The sequence below is a fragment of the Numida meleagris genome, chromosome 5, assembly GCF_002078875.1.
Source record: "Numida meleagris isolate 19003 breed g44 Domestic line chromosome 5, NumMel1.0, whole genome shotgun sequence".
Taxonomy (NCBI): Eukaryota; Metazoa; Chordata; class Aves; order Galliformes; family Numididae; genus Numida; species Numida meleagris.
The window spans coordinates 11,900,767-11,924,256 of NC_034413.1; the positions used below are offsets into that span (position 1 = coordinate 11,900,767).

General features: G+C 45.4%; 1 protein-coding gene across 9 annotated transcripts in view; it reads right to left on the reverse strand.

Annotated features, from left to right (window-relative positions):
• Positions 443 to 23,490, reverse strand: part of NEURL1 (neuralized E3 ubiquitin protein ligase 1) — a 136,206-nt gene continuing 113,158 nt past the window's right edge. For all 9 annotated transcript variants that reach the window (XM_021399638.1, XM_021399641.1, XM_021399636.1 and 6 more), the window contains exons 4-6: positions 16,044 to 16,724; positions 4,435 to 4,581; positions 443 to 3,143 (exon numbers count right to left, since the gene is read on the reverse strand). In XM_021399638.1, the coding sequence (XP_021255313.1) occupies positions 2,902 to 3,143; positions 4,435 to 4,581; positions 16,044 to 16,724 (1,070 nt within the window). In that variant the 3' untranslated portion in view covers positions 443 to 2,901. The remainder of the gene's footprint in view (positions 3,144 to 4,434; positions 4,582 to 16,043; positions 16,725 to 23,490) is intronic.

Sequence of the window (23,490 nt, forward strand, 5' to 3'; positions counted from 1 at the left end):
CAGGGGATGTCCCGTGGCTGCACCGTGAACAAAGGGCTCTCGAGACCCACTAGAGGTCCTCCTGTCCCTGGGAAAGCAGGAGCCGGGCACAGTGCTTGGAGTTACAGCACAGGCATACTTGGCTTGGTGCAGCAAGGAAGATGTTTAGGCGTATGGGTTTGAACTGCAGGAATGCTCTTAGTCCTCGCTTTTAATTTTGTGTCTTCTTTTCTCACTTAGGTGGATATGGAGCCCATCACGGGCCCGTTCATCATCATCATCCAGCTGTAAATACCACCTCATCCTTCAGCGCTGAAAGAAAGCCTGAGCGCTCCCCCCCAGCTCACCCCAAGGAAGCAGCTTTCATGCCACTACTGCTCTTACCTCAACCTCTTGCTCCTGCTCTGCCCATCATGTTTTGCCATGCTTGTGGAAGTGGCAAATACTCAGCTGGTCACAGTGCTGCAGGATACCTAAATCAGCTTTATTCACAATCACAGTTATCCAATTTTTTCACAATGAGTTATTCTTCTCTTCAATCAGAACACAAAACATCTTTAAAGTAAAGCAATGAAATGCAAATGACACGAGAACACAGAGGTACATGGGAGCCTACACAATTCAAACAAAACAAAGGGTTAGGACTGTTGTTGTTACTGCTTTTGCTGTTTTTTTTCTCCCTGCAGAGAGCCTTGCTCTCTGCCCTGCTCACAACTGGAGCCAGCTGATGCCAGGAGCAGGACTGAACCCCAAATTTTGAGCTCGGATACCGGGGGAGCTTTCAGTTTCTGCTAACTAACTTCTAGACTTTGGTCCACAGTAAAACACAGTTAATATATTAAAACACTCTGAATTCAAAAGGTGAAAAGGGAATTCACACCACTGCACTGGTACCCATGGATGGAGTTTCTTGAAAAATAAAATGTACCCATTGGCTTGCCCTGGGCGGGAGGGAACCGGTCCCACTGGCACGGTGAAGGCCTGGGAGGCTGCTTATTGCACGTTTCCCCACATCCACTGATTCACGGACACATTCCTACCTCTTGGGTTCCGCCTCTCTGAAATTTTGGGGGTGTGTTTAACCACTGATGCAGATTCCCCACCTCCAGTGGTCCTGGAAGCTGGCTCTGTGCCCACACGCTGGCTGTGCTCCTGGCATGGAGGCTGTGACCACTTCCTCCCACCCCTGTCTGAGCAGGGCCCTTGGGTTAGGGGTGGACATGAAAGGTGTGCAAAGAAATGGCGTAAATCCCTGTAACCAGAAGATCAGTGTTCAAGTTACGGAGTGCCCACCAGGCGGGCTGGGGCTGGCTGCAGGCCCCTGCAGGAGGCTGCAGTGATGGCGGTGCCCTTAGAGAAAGGCTTTACAAAGCACTCTCCAGCTCTTAGCATCTTCTTTGCTTGAGCGGTCAGGGTGAGTCCACGATTTCCAGACCCTTCACCCACTGCACTAGTGGTGGCCACAACAGGAAAAGGCTCAGCAAGAGGAGTGCAGCTCCATGGCTTTCCCTGGCCTGGTGGCAACATGGCGAGGTGAAGGCTGCGACCACACCCCAGCCCTGACAACCCCTCATGGCCTAGTGCTGCCTCTTCCTCCCGGAGGCACCAGGATGGGGCCAGAGGACAGCTGGGGAGCACATGCTGTAGCAGAGCAAGGCCCAAGGCCCTGCAGCCCTGGGCCAGGCCAGCAGCCATGGCAGTGCCACGCTCATCATGGCACCCACTACAGGGACAGTGGGGTTCCCAGCCAGGGAAAGGGGGTTATTTAAATAAACCAAACCCCTCAAGCTATAATTATTTTCTTTTTCTCCCTTCTAACACATAAGGACAGCCATGTCCTGCCGGCGGGCTGGCTGTAAAGGGCTAAAAGTACCACCTGGCTGTTCTTGTCTTAAAGCACAGTGATAAAGTTACCAGTAAATGAGACCCGCAGACATGTGGGTTTATACATTCTTCCCCAGTGGGGTTGCATTTTTTTGTATTTTTGGGTTGTTTTTTTTTTTTCCTTCATTTTTTTTCTTCATTCTCCCTCTGAAGTGCTGTCTGGATGACAAGGGGAGGAAAGGCGAGGGAGGTGCATCTTCCTCTCCTGCAGGCCATGGAGGTGGAGATGCTGCTGGATTCTTTGTGCTGTGTGGAGACCATTCAGGACAAGCCACAGCAACTCGGTGGTGGTGGGGTGTGAGAGACGCTTGTCATGCAACACGATGGTGCCAGGAGGTGGCTGGACGCTGCTGCGAGGGAGAGGGGCCAGTGTTTGCTGCCAAACCCATCATGAACACCTCTGATGAGGAACTGCAAGGAAGCAGCAGGACAGCCATGCTGCTGGTCCCCTGGAGGTGCTGCCATGGTGGACACAGAGAGGGTTTTGCTTTTAAAGTCCCAGTTGCTCCTTCATTTCCACTGCAAATGTGTTCCCTGCATCTCCCCTGCTGGGTCCATGCTTGCCTCATGCCATACTTTCTAAGGGAATTCCTATGGTCAGGCTAGTTGTAAATGGAAACTCATTGCTTGTTTCTTCACTTCCACCAAGGTGTCCCTTGCACGCAGGATGGATCCAGAAGGAGAGGTGCAGCACTGAACCTTTTATCTCTTGCTGTCCGTGCTAAACATTGGAGACTCCCCTCCTCTGTGTGTGATGTAGAAAAGGGATGGTTGCTCCAGCTGTTTTTTTGAGAGAAAGTTTAAAATCCATAGGGGGAGCAGTCCATGGTGACTTCCCTGATGCACTGGAGTTCAGCCCCAGGAGAACAGAAGAGTAGCATCTAAGCTGGTCTCATCTCTTGTCCATGGAAGAGGGGATCAGGAGTGGTGGTGGGTGATGGTTTTCAAATCCCCAAATGATGAACAGAGACCAAGATCTGTGATATTTCACAGCCACCTCTCCACCTCCCTAGTCCCATCACAGCAGCCTCTGTTGCTCTAAGTGCTGCGGTATGTTTTGATGATATCTTTGATGGCCCGTCTGCAAATGGGACAGCAAGCATTGGCCATCTTCTTGAGCTTCAGCCCACATGAATAGCAGAGACACATGTGTCCACAGGAGTAAATGACTGTGTCTACCATGTTCTCATAGCAGATGGTACATTCATCTCCCCAGGGCCCTGAGACGGATGGGGAGATGGGTGATTCAGGCAAGCTGACAGGAGAGTTGGGAGCTGTGCCTGAAAGACAAAGAACACGGTCACTCGTACTGCTTAAGAGGCTTCTTGACATCCCAGAGTAATGGTCCTGAAGCCTGCAGCAGAGGGAGGAACCATGCCCCAGCAGCATGACACGGTTCAGCCATGCTCCAGGATCAGGGCTCCTTCCTGTGATCTGCTGGTCACCGAGCCCTGGCTCACATGCCAAGACTTGGTGCAGCAATGAGGTAGCATCTGTTGGGATCTGCCACCCACACAGAACAAACCAAGAGACAGCTGTTCCCAAGCATTTGGGACAAAGAGCAGTTTCACAGTTTCAAACCTCTGTCTAAACATTAACGAAGGAGGAAAAAATACGAAGGGGTGCGGCGAACCATCTTCTTTGAAAAGGAGGAGGTCAGGTGGCACATGGTGGCAGCAGCTCCCAAGACAAGCAGTGCTTCATCTCTAAGGCTGATCTAGGGATCTGGGTCTACAGTGCCTGGTGACAAATTCGCCCATGTGGGTCCTCCAGGACAGGAGTGGGGTGGTGCTGGAATGGGCAGCATTTAGCTCATAGCAGGCTCATTGCTGCAAGAGCCACGAGGGCTGCGGTAATTATGCTCCCAAAACAAACATGGTGAAGACTCCCTGTGAAGCTAGATGAGGTGGCAAGATAATCAGAGAATTTCTATTTGCCCCAAAACATTCAAAATCTTAATATTTACTCTTAGCAGTTATTAGACTGTACACTGATAGGTAAGTCAGAGGAAAATCACCTTGGTTAAGACAACAGCGAGAAGACTTGGTAAATTACACAGCCTTAGGATTGTGCAGGTCCCTGGCATTATAGAAATGCTACAGAACATCCTCTCATTTGTATTTCATGTACGTTTATCTAAATCTCACTGGAATATTAGAAATATTGATATTGCCTTTTTCTGAAGGGGGTACTGTAGGTGTGTGGAGAAGGAAGGGGACTGGGGGGGTGGTTAGGCATATTTGTAACTCCAGCCTAAGTCAGCGTGCAACATCACTGACACAGAGCACTCCACTGTGCGTCACAGGACCAATGCACAAAACAGAAACTTTGCTGCATCCTCTGGGACCTTTCGTGATGAAAAGGGATGGAGACATATTGCTGTCTAGGCATCTCAGCAGCTTCCACGTAAGTAGGACTGAAAATAGATTTTGCAGAGGCTCACCCTTCCTCCCCAGGGGAGCTGATGAGAGCCTCCACTGGTTACTGTGTTTTTTAAATCCATTCTGGGAGTCAACCGCGAGACTGTGAAGGGACGCAGAGGAGAGGAGGAGGGAGAAATCTCACACTTACCACTGATGGAGCTGCAGAGTGGGCCAGAGCCACATGTAGACAGTATGGAGTCAGAAACACCACTGCAGAGGACAGTGGGGGAATTGGGCGTTGATGTGGGCGAGCTTGGTGTGGACAGCCCCAGCCGCTCGGCCAGTATGGTGGAACCTGCACCATGAGAAAAGAAACCCACAGTTGCTTTTAAAAACTGAATCTGAAGAGGCCCTGGGGATAAGTGTCAGGGGTGCAGCTCTCAATGCCGACCAGCTCTCATGTCTCACTGACATGAGAGACTGGAGAGAGAGACTGAAATCTAGGGAAAAAAAGTCCTTTCACACCTTTTCAAATGCTAGCAGCTAGCATGAGACAGGAGGCTTCCACGGTCCCTGAAACTACCTGGTGTTCCTTTAACTATCAAAATCCTTTGGTTCTGCCCTTTAGTGTGTCTCAAGTCTTTAGTTGCTTTCCCCATGGTCTCAAGCTCCTATGTGTGCTCAGCACTATACCCTGCAATGGGCTTGTGGCCAGTAAAGGACAAGGCCTGCAGAAGGGTGGGCTGGACTCCAGCACAAGAATATATCACCTTGTCAAAGCACTCTGTGCTAACCCAGAGTAAAATACATCCCAGGCTCTGATAAATTCATGCTAAATCACTCAAGGACTTCCTAAAGACAGACTCAAGTGTTTGGCAATCTCCAGCTCCGTTCATTGCCCTGCCTCTTTTGTAGGGTGACTTAGGGTAAGAGAAGGCGATAGCAGGTGAGGACAGAAATCTGGGAAGAAACTGATTTAGGCCAGAAGGAAAAATGGGAATGCTTAAAATACTTGTTGCTGCAAAGGTTTGGCATGGGAAGTTCATTGTTAACAATACAGCCTGGGCTTCAGAATGACAGCAGTGAGGCAGTGCATGCACATGAACCAAGGTAGGGTTTCTTGGTAAAAATTAGTTTCCCTACAGTTTTAAAGTTTCGTGTTGTGGGCTGCGAATCAGAGCTAAAATGCAAAGACTTCTTCATGTTACCATATAAGGAGCCACGAGACACAGAGGGTTGGGATCTGCAGTGTCCTTGATGAGCTGGAGGCTATTCTCCAGAGAAAAAGCAGCAGCAGGAGGCCAGGAAAACCCTGTGGACCCCGTGCTAAGGTCCTTCTGTTCCTATTTGCAGGGAACTATCAAGCCAATGAGGACCAAACTCAGGAAGCAGGGACTCCAAGTGTCATCTCCAGACTGTGCAAAAAAATCACGAGTGCAGCAGCAGCACATGCCACAATCTGCTACAAGGGGCAGGAGAATAAGATTGAGCAGTTCAAGTGCTGTACAGAGAGCAGGGGGGGAGCACGTTTGGGTCAAAATCTGTTCTGATGTCTGCATATGGGGAAATAAGCAATGTGCTTCGGCCTTCAGACACTCAGTTTCACCCTTCTTCAAACGAGGAGCGCTTGCTTGCAGGCACAATCAATTAACCTCTGTAAAAGGCTTTGGGGCTCTCCCACTTGAGACGCTGTAGAGAATCACTTCTGTTAATACACAGATGGGAGCTGAGGCTGAAGCTTGTCTCAGTAAATATGCAAACAGAATGATGCAGCCTCTAATGAGAGCCACTAGCAATGGCTCTTCCCCGCCAATCTGACAGATGACCGTAGCAGAAAACTTGCCCTGTGGGTAACACGCTGTAAACAGGCCCAGCAGGAGCACAGATTTCAGCTCCTTCACTGCACACAGAACAAACGCCAGCACTGAACAGCTGAAACAATTTTTTCGAGCCTTCCCTCTTCTCCCTGCAGCCCGGAGACATTTCTTCCATTCAGCTGGCACATGGTACATTGCATCTCTAACACCAACATGGTCTTTTCACTTAGTGCAAAATAAAGCACTTTCTCCTGGGCTGATAGAAGAATTTGGAGGCGCCCCAAGTGTCACAGATATGAACTGATGGAGCGTGCTGGCAGCAGTGCAAATGGCCCTTCTGCAGGGCAAGGAGAGCTCGTCAGTGCAGGAACTGCTGGCTGAGTGGCTGGTCTGAGCCCCAGAATGACCCTGCCCAAGTCCCATGGCCAGCACACACCTTCCCAGCTCTTTCTCTTAATGAGAGGCACAGTTCTTGACTTTTCTCCAGCATAAGTATAGAGCTTTGTTTAAAACAATGCGAGTTCCCTACCAGACAAGACACGCTTCTCCCTTGGTGACAGAATAATCAACATAAGACACGTTACTCATGCTGTTAATATACTGCTGGATGGTGTGCAGACACCGTGACAAGGAGCACGGAATGACATCATGTGCCGGGTGGAATGAGCGTGGCCAGCTTGGCTTAACTAAAACCAGATTCATGTGCTCAAGGCCAAACAGGCTCATTGTGTGCACAGAGCTCCCACCAAAAGCTTTCAAACCCTGATTAAAAGAAAATAAATTGAAAATAAATCAGTTTTAATACTGATTTTAAAACATTCTGTAAATGCTCCCAGATAACTTATCTCTGCTCCTGACTTGCCTTGTGCTTGATCTCAAACATGCTGAACATGCTAGAATCACCTTTATACAGGTTTTGAATCAATTCCATTTGCTGTTTTATCTTTGCAGCGCTAGCATTAGGAAAATCCAGTGCAGCCTGACTCTGTCTCTGCAATTATATGTCATTGCTCCATGGGAGATGTATTAAGTGAATCTGTGCGTCCACCCACAAAAGGAAAGAGAGTATCATATTTTTAGTGGAAGAGAGTATGAACATGGAGTATACAGACAGCTTTGTGCAGGGAAAGGTTGCTAGTATGTTAGTAGTTTGTAACTCAGAAAGGTCTTGCCACCCAGAACTAGGGTCAGCAGAAAAAAGGGATGGTATTCAAATGGCTGAAGTGCAAAACACAGCACTTAAGCAGAGATAATCAGCTACCAACATACAGGGCATGGAACTGGACCGTTCAATTAGAAATATAGCTGTCTTGCAGAGAAAGGTCTGGGGATTGCCGGAGGTCACCAGATAACAATAAATCAACAATGCCATCTTGTTGTGAAAAGGTCACATCAATCCAGGCTCAACCGAGGGTGGTTAAGCACTGGAGCAGGGGCCTGAAGGCGCAGTGGTATCTCTGTTCCTGGAAATACTCAAAACTCAACTGGTCATGGTCTTGTGCTCACTTGGAAGTTAGCCCTGCTATGAGCAGGACGTTGGATCAGATAATTCACAGGGGTCCCTTCCAACCTAAAATGTTGTATGATTTCAAGACAATAACAGTTTCCACAGGCTGCTAGAATGAGGGCAGAAACAATCTGTTCTCCGTGAAAGCTCACGAAAGACAAGAAATTGTGGGTTTAGAATCCTAAGGCATTCAAGTTACACATTATATAGATAGCGAAGCACTACAAAGCAATTGGACTTCCTAGGGAGATTATGGCATCTCCATCACTAGAGCTCTTTAAGAATAGGAAAGTGAAGTAGGTAGTCTCTTGGGATCCCATCCAGCATTTATGATCTTCGTGAGAGCAGTTATCTATATCCACAATTGCCCTTTTATAGGTCTTAACTGCAACCAAAACACAGCAGCTGTAGCCCTCAGAGATGTTTTTGGCTCCCTGTGTCTATTGTGGTGAACAGGGTGGTTTCCCAGAACACTGCATTCCACTCTCAGGGGATATCCCCTGGGGCTGTCACCACTTCTAAAAGAGACATTTTTTTGCTCATCTCTTGAAGGCAGCTGTCCGGGGAAAGCTTTTAAGTTGTTAAACAGGCCAGATACAATGGCAATATTCTCTAAAAATACGTGAAAATTGTTAGTTAACACTCCCTTCTTAACTCACTCATTTATAAAAATATTATTTCTATATTTCTTTCTCATAGCAAAGCGATTATGTTGACCTACTTCTTACTGTGTGGGCCCAGAGAGAACATCATACAACAACCACAATGACATGAGGTAGGTAGGAGCAATACACTTACTCTGATACAATTAAATCTTTACCTTTTTAAGGTGTTCTTAACACATTCCTTCATCTGGTATCCATTTCTTAGAGAAGTGATAGAAGGACGGGGCCTTCATGTGACTCAAATAATGACAACAGAGTGAACTCCATCCAATATATATCAGTCGGTGAACCAGTTATGAAAAACATCTATCAGCCAATGAAAGGTGACCGGCAACCTGTCTAGACTCTCAATGACTATTTCAGAAGTGTATTGATTTTCAGTGTTGTTTCATCCATACGCAAGTTCCAGTGCTGCCAGCACAGAGGAAATGACTAGATTAGATGCTGAAATCTGGCTGCAGCCTTCAGCTGACACTTTGAAAGGTGCTCAAGAGAGCTGTGCACTTCTCGTACATTTTAGCCCAGTGAGCACTGGGCACCTGACAGTCCCATTCACTTAGCTGTCTAACAAAACTCTCAATTTGATTTCTACTTGTTAAGAATCAGATTATTAACCCTGTCTGCTAAAATAATTTCCCTATCTCAAAACCTCTTTAATATACATTATCTCATATAACACCTTGCATGTGTCAGGGCCATGGATTTTGTTATCTTGGTGAGATCAAGGCTCTTCGAAAAATCTGGCTTAATTGTGGATACTGAGCTCATGTGAACATCTGACTATGGAGGTCTGTCCCATAACATTTGTGCTCCTGCAATGGGAGTTAGCTGTCATATTATAGACTGGATACTAGAGCAACCTTGTGAAGTGTCTCAGCTGCACTTAATCTTATCTACCACAGATCTTTGGCTTTATATTGACCCCTAGTACGTGACCACCCTTGGTAAATAATCACGTGCAAGACTCCAGTAGGACTGAGATCTCACTTTCTGTCCTTACTGTTTCTTGGAAGAAAATCTCCTATTTTTTGCTCACGCATATAGGCTGCCCAAATTATTTTATGCTCTATTCATCCTTTCATTACAGGTAGATACATACTTTTATCTATTAGAGAACACAGAATTTGATGGAATTACAAAGCCATTCTGCTTATTATAAGAGCAAAAGCCTATACCAAAGATGCAGTGGGAAACCTGGAACTGTACACTAATGTGTCTTCTCTTGACCGTGCAATTTAGTTACAAGACAAAGTGTCTTGGGGTTCTTCCCCCACCTTCTCCCAGAAAGACAAAGTTTCTTTCTCTCAGTATTCACCAGGCAGATGTCAGACAAACCCCTCTCACTTGACACCAATACCAGAAACGTCAGTATTTCTTCAGTGGTACATCCACGAAGGGGTGAGTCTTAGCAAGACAAGCTTTGCAATGACTAAATCCTTCCACATTTTATTTCAGTAACTGGCTTTCACTAATGCAAATGTTCCATCAACTGTAGTGAGAGCTGCAAATACCAAACACAGTTTCAGTGAGATTGTCTCAATGCTAAAATGACAGCTCTCGCCACAGCATGCTCTGTTCCAAAGAGCAGCCATGTAAATTTATGCACATTATCACATTTTCTTGCCTCCTGCCAAGGCTGCAGGAGAGCTATTCTGTCCTGTGGGGCCACCCTCCTCTTGCCCAAGAGGGACTTTTAAATACATCATACTGAAACAAAGGAACAAAGCACCTGTAGTTGCCTGGGCACATGGTAGTTAAAGATCAACAATAATGCTAGGGAAGGATGTAATCATATCCATCACTTTTGAATGCTATAAAACACGTATATTTACACAGCCAGTTGTTATGTTCCCACGGCGATGGGAACAATACAGCATTTACGAGAAACCAGAGCTTCCTTCCCCTTGGGCTCAATGTTCATGGCCAGCCATGCTCTCAGAGCCTGGCCTCTGTACTGCAGTGCATCTCTACCTCTCAGGTGACTGACACTGGTTGATGATCCATGGTTGGTTTTGCATTCAGTATTGCCTGGGTGATTTTAATTCCAAACAGAACAATTCTACATTTCTGAACAGAACAGTACTACAATTTGTTCTTTGCAAGCCTGTGAAAACACAAGGAATTTTGCACTATGCTATGGAAATGTCCAGAAATAGATCATAAAGCAGTCTGGCAGATTTTGCATGCAAAACCGTAAGACCTATGTTTACAAATGGGTGTCAGACTTAACCAGTTTGGGAAAGTAAAAGTTAGATCCCAATCATACAGAGAACAAGAGTTTAGACTTTCCTGTGGATCAGAAATGGAGTGTGCTTGATGGCTTCGCTGGAACGCTGTTGTTTGCTGTGTCCAGAAGGGCAGCAGGGCACCAGCACATCCATTACCCACAGCGCAGTTAAGAAAGAAAAATGAAAGCTCCAGACAGTATAGCCCAACGTGCTGTCCAAAGGCAAAGACCACATGGCAAATGTACAAGCCAGCTGGTGTTTTTTCTGACCCGAAGGGTGAAGTTCAGCAGTTACTCAGCACTTCGTCCTGAAAGTCCCCCAGGCATGGACACCATGCAGTGAGCATCTAGCTGAACTGAAGTGAAAGAGCCTCTAAGGGGCTCCATCTCACAGGCTAGCCCAACAAAACACCCAGACAGATGCTTGTATCAACAAGAGGTCAAAAAAGGAGCCTGGATTAAGTAGACAAAATGCATGAAAAATGAGAATTGGAGCTTTCACCTCGCATAAGAAAATGAAAAATCCTCTAAAAGAGCACAGGTATCAATTACGCAGACTAGAAAGGCTCCTGTTCATAAACAGTGCCTTTTCCACTCCATCTCACGAAGGCCATTGGGCTCAAGGCTATTGGGAGACCACAGAAAAAATGGTTCTGTGAGCAAATGGGAAACTACTGCTGATCCCAGTTCCTCCAAGCTCTGCGCTTTGCCGTGAGGGACATGTCTAAATAGGGTGGTAGATACATGCCGGAGATAAATATTTCCACTTTCCTCAGCCAGCACTGCTCTGAATTTCTATGGGACACGGAGCTGGATGAAAAGGCATTTGACAAAGAAGGAAAAGAAAGAGTTTAGTCTGCTGTGTCATTCTCTCAGTAGCCAGAATAACTAACTCTTGCCAGTGTTAGTTCAAAGAATAGGCAGATTTTATCTCCTGACATGAGCAGTAATTCAAAGAAGCTGGTATATGATCCTGTATCCTGTACATTCACTGCAGGCAAACAAAGACGTTATGAGATAAAGGAGATCTATACATCACTTGTTATGAACATCCCATTGCACCAGGAACAGTTTATTATCCCAGCTGTGATAATCACCTTCCCTCTGGGAAGTGTAGACAGGGTGAGGCATTTGCAGGCCCTGTGGCTGTCACTTAGAGGAGGTCCGCTTGCCCTACCCAGCCTTGACCAAATGCTGGCTGATAGCTCAGTACCCAAGGTAATGCTCACTGACTTGCCCATGCTGAGCGTGGGTTTAGGTGCTGAATGGCACAAGCCACAAGCAGGTATTAACTCTGACACTGCTGACACTGGCCACAAAAGACAAATATTTCACTGCATACAACTCTCTGTGAGCATGCAGTTTTCCTAGAGACAAGCTGTAAAGCACTCCATCCACTCTAAAACAACAGCTTCCCTTTTTGCTAATTCTTCAAAACAGTAAACAGAAAACTGGACAGGAATGGAGGTATCTACACAGTGCTAGAACCAAGCCAAAAGTTGCCTGCAAGGAAAGATAAAACCACCCACAAGAGGAGGGTTTATGAAGAGGCATTAATACAAGTGGACTACTTTCCAGGAGGCATCAATTAGTAACTCTCTTCCCTCATTTTTCACACTATGCTACAGTACCCTCCAGAGCCCCCTCACTCCCATTTTGGTCCTTTGCCAACTGTTGCGGCAGGGAATCCCAAGGAACAAAGGATTCATAGCTGTTCTGTCAGCAGTCCATGGCTGGCTCTCCCCGCAGCTCCTTCCCCGTTTTGATCCCACTGACCAAATTTTAGGAAGTCTGAAAAGAGGATGGAAACCTCAGCAACAATTAATTTCTAAATACCTTGCAATGGGCAGCTAAGTAGGAGCTCCATCTCAATGACCACAGCACAGGAGGCAGGAGAGCTTAGGTCATACACAACTGCATTTACCAGCATGGATGTAAGCACAGATCTACCCACACTAAATACAGGGTCTCAAGCCTGCACAAGGAGACATCCAGGGAGCTGCAGCACTGGGGAGCTGTTGTGGTGGGGCTGGAGTTACTGATGTGCACAGACAGAAAGGACACAGATAAGGTGGCAACTCAGCTTCATGACTGCTGATGGAACATCTTATTTCACCACTCAAAAGAGAACTTCAGTATTACTGGAAAGATTGAAATTCACATGGGAAACCACACACAGACAGACACACACAAAAACAATATAAAGGAGATGAAGGATGTTTCACATACTGGTGATTCACTCTGAGACACAAGCAAATGAAAGAGTATCCCCAACCATTTGGCTCCCCAAATGCTAAATATATAAACTCGGTGCTGTGATAGCTCCTCCAGACATGAGTCATGCATTGTAAAACCTTATGGGGTCGATCAATTTAACTTCACAAATGAATTACACCACCAAAACCAGACCAATGTGTCCAGGCTGGTTCATTTCAGCTTTTCAAAGCTGTTGCTAAAATTGCGTGAGAGTTGAAATGCTTACCAGCAAAAGCTAAAAACAGTAAATCAAATTTAATAGGCTTGTTTTGTCTACTGTATAGAAATGATGCCTGAAAAAAAAAAAAATCTAAACCAGAACAAATGGAATTCCTAGAGGATGTGCAAAATCTGTTTCATTTCTACATGCCTAACGTTCTGGGTTTTGGTTCGAGTGTTCTGCATATATAACCCATACAATTTCTGAAGCAAGACCGGCACTTTACACATGAACTATTTAGGAAGGCTTCCTATCCTGACAAAAAGATCTATTGCCTTCCTCAATAGTTGGTTCCTGTAGTTAATTACCCTCACTTATACCTAATTTAAATTTGTGTCTCTTCATTTGCGAGGAGCTTGATATTTCTTATACTATTATCTGCTATCTTAAAGTGCTCTACTCTTCCACTTATCTTCCCTCCATGTGGTCAAGCTGCCTTTTAACATTTTCTTTGCACCAAATTGACATCCTTCCACCTCCCACTACAGATGATTGTGGTCTCTCACAGCACTGTAGCAGTACTTGGGTTTCATTTCTTTTCCCCATGGTAGGGTGACAAAAAGAAAAAAGACAAAAAGACAAAAAAGACAAGAAGCTGCCAGAGCAGTGGTGGTACTTTCCACCTTCTCCATCCTCCCCAAAAAAGCAGAAAAGATGGAGAGGAAGCAGAAACAGCAATTTTCATTTGCTGTATTTTACATTATTCCATGTCTGATGTTCCTTTAACACTGCATAGCACTGCTTTGATTGCTATAATAATGGCATGCCCCCAGAATAAGAATGACATCTGCTATTTCAGATAGGTTCGGTACAATTATGCCTCTTGCAGTATTTCTGTCTCATTTCTTTCAAGGATATGGAACTTCACGTTTTCCATTAAAGCTAGAAAAGATGACTATAAACACGTCTTCTCCTTTGAGATAAAAATCAAACTACAAAAGATAGATCACACAAAATTACTCTTGTTTGCATTCTGGAGATGGAGCTTGTCATTAGAAAGATGAATACTTTATATTCCTCTTACATTTTCTAATATCATAATGACAGATATTACGGCAAGTGCCATAATCTGTTCTACGGCAGTGCAAACAGTGCACATCACCTCCCTAATAGCATTGCAAAAGCTAGAGATGGTAGCTCCTTATTTTCTTTGCCTTTTCTCAGGATATTGATGGTCCACATAATCACTGCAGGTACAGAGATATGCAGTGCTGGGACAGCACGAGTGCAGCAGCACTATACTGACACTGGCAACGTACTGCTTCCAGCATTATTACACTGGAAAAATAGGCCTGAAAAACTTGGTTTGTATTTTTACACTTGTTAAAGATTATTGGTAAACTCAAATTCTGTAGCTTTTAACTGGGAGACAGCAGCTTGCTGCCCAAGCTGATGTGGCTAAAGCTGTACGCCCTGCAGGGTCCTATCCTTTTGCTGAGCAAGGTGAGGTCAACAAGTTCAGTTCTCTTCATTTATACCCCACATAAGAACAATGGCCTATTTTCAGCTTCTCCTCCCGTGACAGAGGCCAGGAAAAGTCTGTTATGGGCATACAAATACAGGTAGAAAGGAGTTTTCCAGCTCAGCAGATTTTCAATGGAAAATGGATCACGTTAGTGACCTCATACGAAAGGAAGTACAGGTTGATTACTAGTTTGACCAGCAGCTCAGTGACCTGAGCACACTTTCCTTCTTGCACATACAGAAGCATTTAATCTTCCTACTTTGACTGGGGTCTGTTTGACTTCACCTACCATTATAACAATGATCTGTTGGTGGAGAGCAGAGCTAGCCATGGATTACATACTGCACCCGCAACAAATACCATCAGGTTGAATTATCAGGGATTGAGTCTTGGGCTCCTGGAAATAAATTGTAGTATTACATTTGTCATCTGTGATCTGTTAATGGCCGCTAAGCACTCACAGCATAGGCCCATGGTCAACTTTAAGCAAATTATTTAGGGCAGTTCAGACTGTGGTTTAGATGTGAACTGGACCCTGCAGACATATGTGTGTGCTCATCACGATTTATCTTCAAAGACTGTCCATAAATCCTAAGAAAAGAGGTACTGGTTAGGTTTTGGCTGGTTGGTTTTTTCTTTTCTATTGGGTAAAAGGGATATTTTAGACAGGATTTGAAGCAAAAAAAGAACATAAGTATATTTAAATTTATATGGATATAACAGTATAAACAAGAAAGGATAATTTCCGGTTAGAGAAGGACCAGGAATTACTTCATATTCTCAGAAACCATCATCTACTTTCTGATACTGACACCAGCAGATCCATATTATGGTCCAAATTCAAGGCCAAACACATCCTATGCTTTGGCCCTGTGAAGATGCTTTTCCAATATCCACACACAATGGGGATCAGTCAATTTGTTCCTAACAAACGCTATTTCAAGGCCTTTCCCTCCACACTTCCAAAACATGATTTTCAGCATTTAAATAAAGTGTTTTGGCTAACAGAGCTTAAAAATAGAGTAAAAAACGTCAAGAGAAAGACGCCAGCTTGAGATGTCCACCACGCTGTGTGAGCTGCACTGCCTTAAATAAAGCTGGAGCACAAGGAAACCCCTCCTCTATCGTGCTGGTCAGCACCATGCTCTGCGCACCTCTGGGATTACAAAGCACAGGGTTTTCTCTCTGCTTCCCAGCCTACCTCTCACATGTGAGCCTGGAGGAAGCAAGGGGACCACTCTTTCTGGGAATCAGTCATGTCAGAGAGCTAACACACAGAAAAGGGAACCAGTCATTGGTCTTGCTGGCTCCAGATTAGCTCAGCCCAAAGCACCTCTCCTCTATCCTTGCTTCTCCTAGGTCCACGGTGACTCATCTATACTTAGTGGAGGTCTCTGAGGCTTAATTCATTGTCTGAACAGATCTTTAAGATAATCAGATGAAAGATGCTATAGGAGTGCAGAAAGTCTTGTAAGTCACAGCCATGTGCTACGTACATGCCTTTACTGTGTTTTCTCTTAAAAAAAATGAATAAATTGCTCCTGATCCTAGAGTAGGAAGGGAGACATCAGCTTCTCCATTCCTTCCCCCTTTTCCCACAACCGATCCCACCTTGCTGTTCTGTGTGTGAGGTTTTGAGGAAGGTGGGGGTGTGACCTACCCAGCACACGGATCTGCATGACGGCACCGTGTAAACCAAAGAACATCCAGAGGGGCTGCGAAGAGTCCACGCAGACCTGCATGCCAGTGCCAGCCCCGTTGTGACTCAGGTGCAGCTCGCCGTCCGAATTCACCATGAATCCCAGGATGTCTCCACTCTGCAGGGGCACCAGGACTCGGCAGACGGCCCAGAACTCCTTTCGGTCAACCAAGGACTCGGGGTTATAGGGGAGGTCGCTGGGCCTAAGGGTGCTGGGGTCGCAGGACGTCACCCCATAGGACAGTGTACCCGTGCGCGCAGCGTTGGACTTGTTAATCTTGACGAAAATGGTCTCGTTGATCCGAAGGGGTCTACTGGTGAAAACCAAAGTCCTCTCCTCCCGGGCGTGCTCCAGGCGGGCCACAGTTTGGTCATCAAAGATTTTGACGTGGGCTCCCCGGAGGTGGTGGAAGCGGAGGTCGCTCTCAAGCTGGGAGGGGAGGAGGTGGGAGTGCTGGGAGTTGAGGGAGTTCTGCGGGATGGGGCAGGTGGTGGCTGTCACGTGGAAGCTGTCCTCCTGCAGGTTGAGGTCACAGAGGCTGACCGAGAGGCGCGTGTCCTCTGTCTCGCGCCGCAGCGATGGCCGGCGGATGGCGGTGAAGGAGCGGGGCCGCAGGCAGTCAGGAGGAATGATTTCACTGTCTGTGGGGAAGGACAAGAGAAAGCAAAATAGGTATCGCTTCGCAGAGAGTGACAATATCCAGGAGTCTGCAAATCGCTATCGGTTTGATTGAGATGTTTAAAAGGGAAAATCAGAAAGCTGCTGCCATTAATACATTTTCCGACTTCAAAACATGGAAGCAGAGCATCATAAAATGTATTTGCAATCGATGGCTGTTCTTGTGCTCTCCGCACCAGCATCATTTTCTGAGTAGGCAGACTCAAAATCAATGGAAAGAATTGACCCAGGGAAGGTCTCCTTGGAGAGGGGAAGCAGAGGGTAAATGTATGAAATACACCCTGGACATACCAATCAATATTTACACAGGCTCCGAGGTTTCATGCCCTGTTCATCGTCTACAATAATTCTCATAGGTTTAGGAAATGAATTTCTAACTAGACATTTTTTTGTTTTAAAACAAATGCTATGTTCAGTTTTAATTTATTTATCATCATATGAAATTTAATTATTTGTATTCTTGAATATAATTAATCATTAGTGGTCTGGTCCTTACTGCAAATCAGTACAAATATGGATTTCACAGAGTAGAACTTGGGCATATGCGGTTTTCTATAAATAACATACAATCATCTATTATTGCCATGACAAATAATTAAAAATCAGATCCATAGATGATGCTTGCACATTCGTATCCATCACTGGAAACAGAATTGCACGTTATTCTTTTTGTTCATTTCTCCTGCTGTTTCAAGAGCTAATCATCCATTTATTCAATTCTTTTTTTAAGGATCATAATGGCCTGCCTTTAATGCCTAAATTACTTTTATTTAGCATATTCTTAGCTACACTGTTGCCATAGAAATTTCAAAGAGCAATATGCTGAGAAAAAACACACAACATTATTTGTGGAGATTATAAAAGTGAGATCATGCAAAGATTTATATATATATTTAACTTCCTGAACCTTAAGAAGCTGAAATGCATAAAGACAATGTACACTGGGAGAAACCTGAGGGTGTGGGCAACTCTCTGTAGAAGAACAGTAAGCTATGACCCATATTGACTGTTCTATAGGAGCTACACTTGCACCAGCAGGACTGCATTGTGGCTTCAAGCCAGGCTCCAAACATCACGAGGTGGGACTACCCCATACAACACAATCCCCCACCAGTAGCACAAAGCAACACCACCACATCTCAGGCTTGGACCTGCAGCAAACAGGGCACAAGGTGGATCAACAAGAAGAGGAAGAGGAGTGGAGACTCATTCCCAACCCTCAGGCAAGACCTTTGCAGTGTGCACCTCTTCCAGCCACGTCTCCTTGGGTTTTTCTTTTATGGCAATAAAAAGCAGGAACTCACGTTATGTAAGGATTTTCCCAATGGGATGCACCCTTTCCTGATACCCCAGAGCAGTGGTTCTATATTGGCGTGCCACGGAAAAATGCCAGCTACTGAATAAGCAATATCTCCTGCAATATGCAAGGTCTGACTAACAGCCTTCCCTGCCCTCCTCTTCTGGGAGCCCTGACAAGAGCACACCCACACACAGTTTGGCTTCAGAAGAGATCCCTGCTTTGCTTAAACTGGATTATTCCAGGCCCCTCTTTAAATAATCTGCTATTACAAGGGAAGCACAGTGTCAAAATTAAAAAATGGACTTTGTTTCTCATATTTAATTTTCCCTACACTGATATTCCGGCTTCTCTTCCCAGAGGTTAATTAAAGAAAAAGAGGAATAAATAAAATCAAAAATTACCCCAAATGATTTAGAAGCAGGTTGCCTTAATGCTTTGTAATATATGGGCTAGCATTTGCATTGCAAGTGTCCCTGCTGGATAGAATTAGACTTATTTTGCCTTCCTTTGGCTGTAAACCCACATAGGAGAACAAATTAATACTGGCAGCTGATGACGATCCCTTGGTATAGGTGAATGGGTAGAGACCTTTCTGAATAGGAACAGAAGGTCCTCTCTATTTTATTCCCTGTAACCATGCATGTGCAGCCTGGCTGACAACTGTGATGTGTGGGTAGCTTGCAGCCAGGGTTTTGAAACAGCTTGTTTTCCACCAGGATGCTTGCATTTCCCTTTGGCTACTGGACAAAATATCTCTTTCCATCTGAAAAGAGGTTAAGAGAGATGAAGTTCTTCCACAGCCAAGACACATGGCAGTGATAGCAAACCAGGGCTACGCTTCCAACTGTTCTACTCAGATCTATCAGTAGCTCAGATGCCTAGCCATATAAGGGATAAGATGTCTCAAGCATATGGGACTGAATGTGAGAGTTAGTTCATTAATGTTTGCAAATACCCATGGAAAAAAAGCATTGCAGTTTACTGGCATTTGAAATGGGTTTGTGAAAATTTAGCGATGAGTCTCGAAGAGATGCTGGCCTGCTCCAGGGCTCTATTTTTTCACAAATCTCAAAATATTCAGCTAGAGAAAAAGAATCCCGTTGAACATGAAATAAAACAACAGTGAGATCCATCTTTTGGTGTGGTAGGTAAGTTGGAAGAGATGTGCAAAGCCACTTATCCGGCGTAACTGATAACAGCCGAGGGCTATAAGAACAATTATGGTGAACTGTGAAACAAATAAGGTGACGGAGAAGCTTCTTTCACCAGAGGAACTCAGAAACAAGTTGTTTTCTTCCACTAAAGCCTCATTTATCACTTTGCTAACACAGATCAAGCTGATCGTGCTGCAGTGGTCCATAGCACAGCCTTGTTCCTGCACAACATTTACAACCAATCTTCAATGCCTGCAAAGGCATTTGTAGTTGCAGAGACAAAACTGGAGCACACATAAAAAAGAGGGAATGCTTTTAAGTGATGAGACTGTACAATATAAAACGAGTTCAAGGGCCCATTGCTGAAGAGGTCAACCAATTCCAGCCCAAAGAATTTAGTAATCATCCCTTTTTATGCAATATTCAAGCTTAGAAGATTACTTGCATAAGGCAGCTGGGGCAGCATTTCTTTGGGAAAAGGCAGCTGGATCCCCTTGTGTGAGAATAGACGGACTTGTGAGTGAAGACCATAGCTCTCACCAAGCTGCCCGAGGCAGCTTTACCCCAGCTGGTCAGGGTACCAGCAGCAAGACGGCCACCTCCACACACAGTTCAGCATAGGCTGGCTGCCCAGGTGCCCTTCCAGAGAGGTTTGGCTGAGCTCTGCGCCAGTGCGGTTCTGATACCAGTGCTGGACTTATAGACGTCAGTTTCCAGAAGCAATATGGACTTAGCCAAAGCAGAAAGGATTTCTATTATACACAAATTTTCTGCTCATCAGCTGAAGAACCCAAGACACTGAATTTTTGCGAAGGATGTCTAACTTCACAAATCCCTTTGTATCTTTATCTGGCTTTGTTTAAGAAAAAAAAGTGAGTAGGAGTAATTTATTTAGCAAAGTAGAGATGAAGGGCACTTGACCAGTTCAGCAGTCTTCTGTTTTCTCTCCCTCTTTAGCAGTGTTTATCTGCAAAATTTATATTCTCAGCAGCTGGTTCCTTGCATACAAAATTAACTTGAGGAATCTTCCTCAGACCAGAGGCTTCAAAGCTCTCTGTTTTCCTGCTCGGAGGGCATGGAAGAGCCTCTGACTTTCTGCAGGCTCAAAGCAACTGCAGTAACACTTTAAAGCAGCAGTTACGAGGAGCTGGGGAGCAGCCAGATGCAGCCAGAGTCTCTGCATCCAAATCAGAAGTATGTCACCACCACCCTGTATTTGAACGGCTGCCAAGTGCTGACGATTTAAGATCATTTCCTTACACATGTACAATAATCATAGTATGTATTTATTACAGATACCACATACATGCATGTTTACTATAGCTACACGCACATTCAAACACGAACACATTTCTAGCCACCAGCACACACAAATAATTTGGTGCCGCACAAACCCAGAGGGGGTGTACTGCTGTCAGACTGTCAAATCACTGTGTCCCTTCTCTTTTCTTTTTCAGTTTTGTTTGCCGCTGCCTAAAGACTTGACTTTCCAAGGTCATGAGCAGCTAGGATTCATACACCTGAACAGGATCCGTGTGTGTATGCACACACACATACACCAGGAACTCCAGATTTAACTGCAAGCTCTAAGGAAACAGATCTCTCCATGAATTTTCTGAGACTGGTGCAAACCTAAAGCCTCACATAAACTGTATTTTTTCAGAGTATGAGGGCTGCGACCACTCTCCAGAATGAGCTGCAGAAGACGTAATATAAATAAACCAGACTTGAGACTTATGCCAAAAAAAAAAATATATCCCAACACCTTAAGATTTGGGGAATCACACAGATAACGTAAGAACCTATCCCATTTCTTCCCTCCCAGAAGAGAGGAATGTTGAGAAGGCAAGGAACAACCGAGTGATTTCTTGTATTTCAGCCCTCTGTTACTAACCATACAGTAAGAAACAGTAAAGTCAGAAGCATGCTGGCTTGCTCTTTCCTATGCACAGCCCCACGTTTTTTCCTTCCTTCTGTTCTTCCCTACTTTTTCACAAATGCATTTCTCATCTTTCAGTCCCTCATTTCACTGGGTAATACTATTTTTAGCTAGTACTGGTGCTTACTATACAATTCCCATGACCAACGAACTTCACAGCTGAGCTACCAAAAGACATCTTGTACAAGAATATTCTATGCAAATACACAGCTGCAGAAAGATTTATAGTGCAATATTCCCACCATGCTGGAATGCACCATCTCCTCCACAGCCTACAGCAGACTCGTGCAGCTAACAGCCCATTTGGCAAGGCATCACCATTGCAGGGCAATGTGTCTGAAATACGAGGCAGATGTACCGGGCTGTAAAATAGCATCACACTCAAAGGCAATTGGGAAAAGCAACCAGTCATAAGACAAGACGTAAACCCGTGCTCCTGGAAACCCTTGGTCACTCACAGCCCCATACTCCCCATCGTAGGAGTGTGAGTTTTAATGCTACCCGTGCCCCAGCACAGTTGCCGGCCCTGCCAAGTCTGCCTGTGTGGTGATGAGGCAATTTTTGCTCCCCTGCTGATTCAGTCCTACTGCGCTGAGGCACTCAGCTGGGGAACCACCATGTTTCAGCCCAGAATTAACCAGAGCAATTTCCATACATCATTTATAGCTGCATTTATTGTGCACTTTAAGGTGATTGAGGACTGAAAACTCACTGAAATGGAAACAAACTGTATTCTCACTTATCCCTCATAGAAGAAAGAGGAAGATCATTGTGACCTGGAGGCAAGGAGCGATACCAGCTCCCAGTTCCCTCTGGCTGCCAGCTTCCTTCGTGTTTGTATGGCAGCCAGCCCACAGCACCACCTCCGCTGGAAAGGGCAGCAGCCCTGGCTGGATCTGGGAAGAGGAGTGCCACTGTGTGGCCCTGGGTTCAAAATTCACCCAAATTAAGAGACCACTGGAAGCCAATCTGCACGCAGCCTGCTGGACTCAGTGGTGTTCGAGATGTCCTCACCACCATGGGATGCTCTGCTCTAGGCTTTCTTGGATCGACGTGCATCTTAACTGCTTTACTGCACTGGAAGAAGCTAAGCAAACAGGAAAGTGAAAACCACCCTTACTTAAAATACACACAGGAGAAAAACTGAGAAGTGAAGAAAGCCGATGCCACGCTCATAGTCACAAAGAGACGGAGCTCCTCTCACAAAGCACATCTAAAGTGCTCTCGCCTGCTGGCAACGTGTCAGGGCAGACACTTGTAAAACTATTTGTTTTTCTGCAAGCTTGTACTCTCCATGTGAGGTCTGGAGGAGGCTGGGCTGCACAGCACTCAGTAACGATGCAGAGCCCCGCTCTCCCGGGCAGACATTGTGCTGGGATGCTGCACGTGGGTCTCCCCCTCCCCGTTCTGCCTGTTACTGTTAAATCCTGAATTTATATGATCCGAGACCACTCCATTGTGTTTACTTCTCCTAAACCATCAGGCGCCAGAATGCAGCTTCTCGGATCGTGCAACGAAGCCACTTTCAGAGAATTATTGTAGCATGTGGGAGGCAAATGTTTAAAATCTCTCAAAGGAATGATTCAGACTAAAAACCTTCTTTGCCATATACTTAGGAATTCACTTCTACAAAGTACATTTCCCTTTATGAACAACCGAGAAATCAAACTGCCCAATTTATTGCCTCAGATCAACCATTCCTTCTCCGTGCAAAACGCCCACATAAAATCAAGGACATCAGTTAAATAAACACCTACTTATACAATACCTGCATATGTGCATGCCTCTATTTCATTGATAGAACAACCAGCCCATTTCAAATAAAGCTGCTTTCTTCTGCTCTCACTGCTCTGGCTCCGCTCTTTTTGCACACGCTTACAGGAATATATGCAAAACTACAGCCAACAGATGGTTTCACTTGTACCAGCTATATGTGTAGGATGCACGGGCTGCTCTCTAAGAGTCAGCAAAATCTGCTCTGGAGCAAACAGCATCAAGGATCAGGACCCAGCTTCCCGGCTCTGCATCAGAAGATGCTCTTCGCCACGTGAACAGAAGAGATATATAAACGGCGAGTGGGAGGCAGGAAGAATTAATCGTAGAATCATAGAATCATAGAATGGCCTGGATTGAGAAGGACCTCAAAGATCATCGAGTTTCAACCCCCCTGCTGAGTGCAGGGTCGCCAACCACTAGACCAGGCTGCCCAGAGCCACGTTCAGCCTGGCCTTGAATGCCTCCAGGGATGGGGCATCCACAACCTCCTTGGGCAACCTGTTTCAGTGCATCACCACCCTCTGTGTGAAAAACCTCCTCCTAATATCTAGCCTAAATCT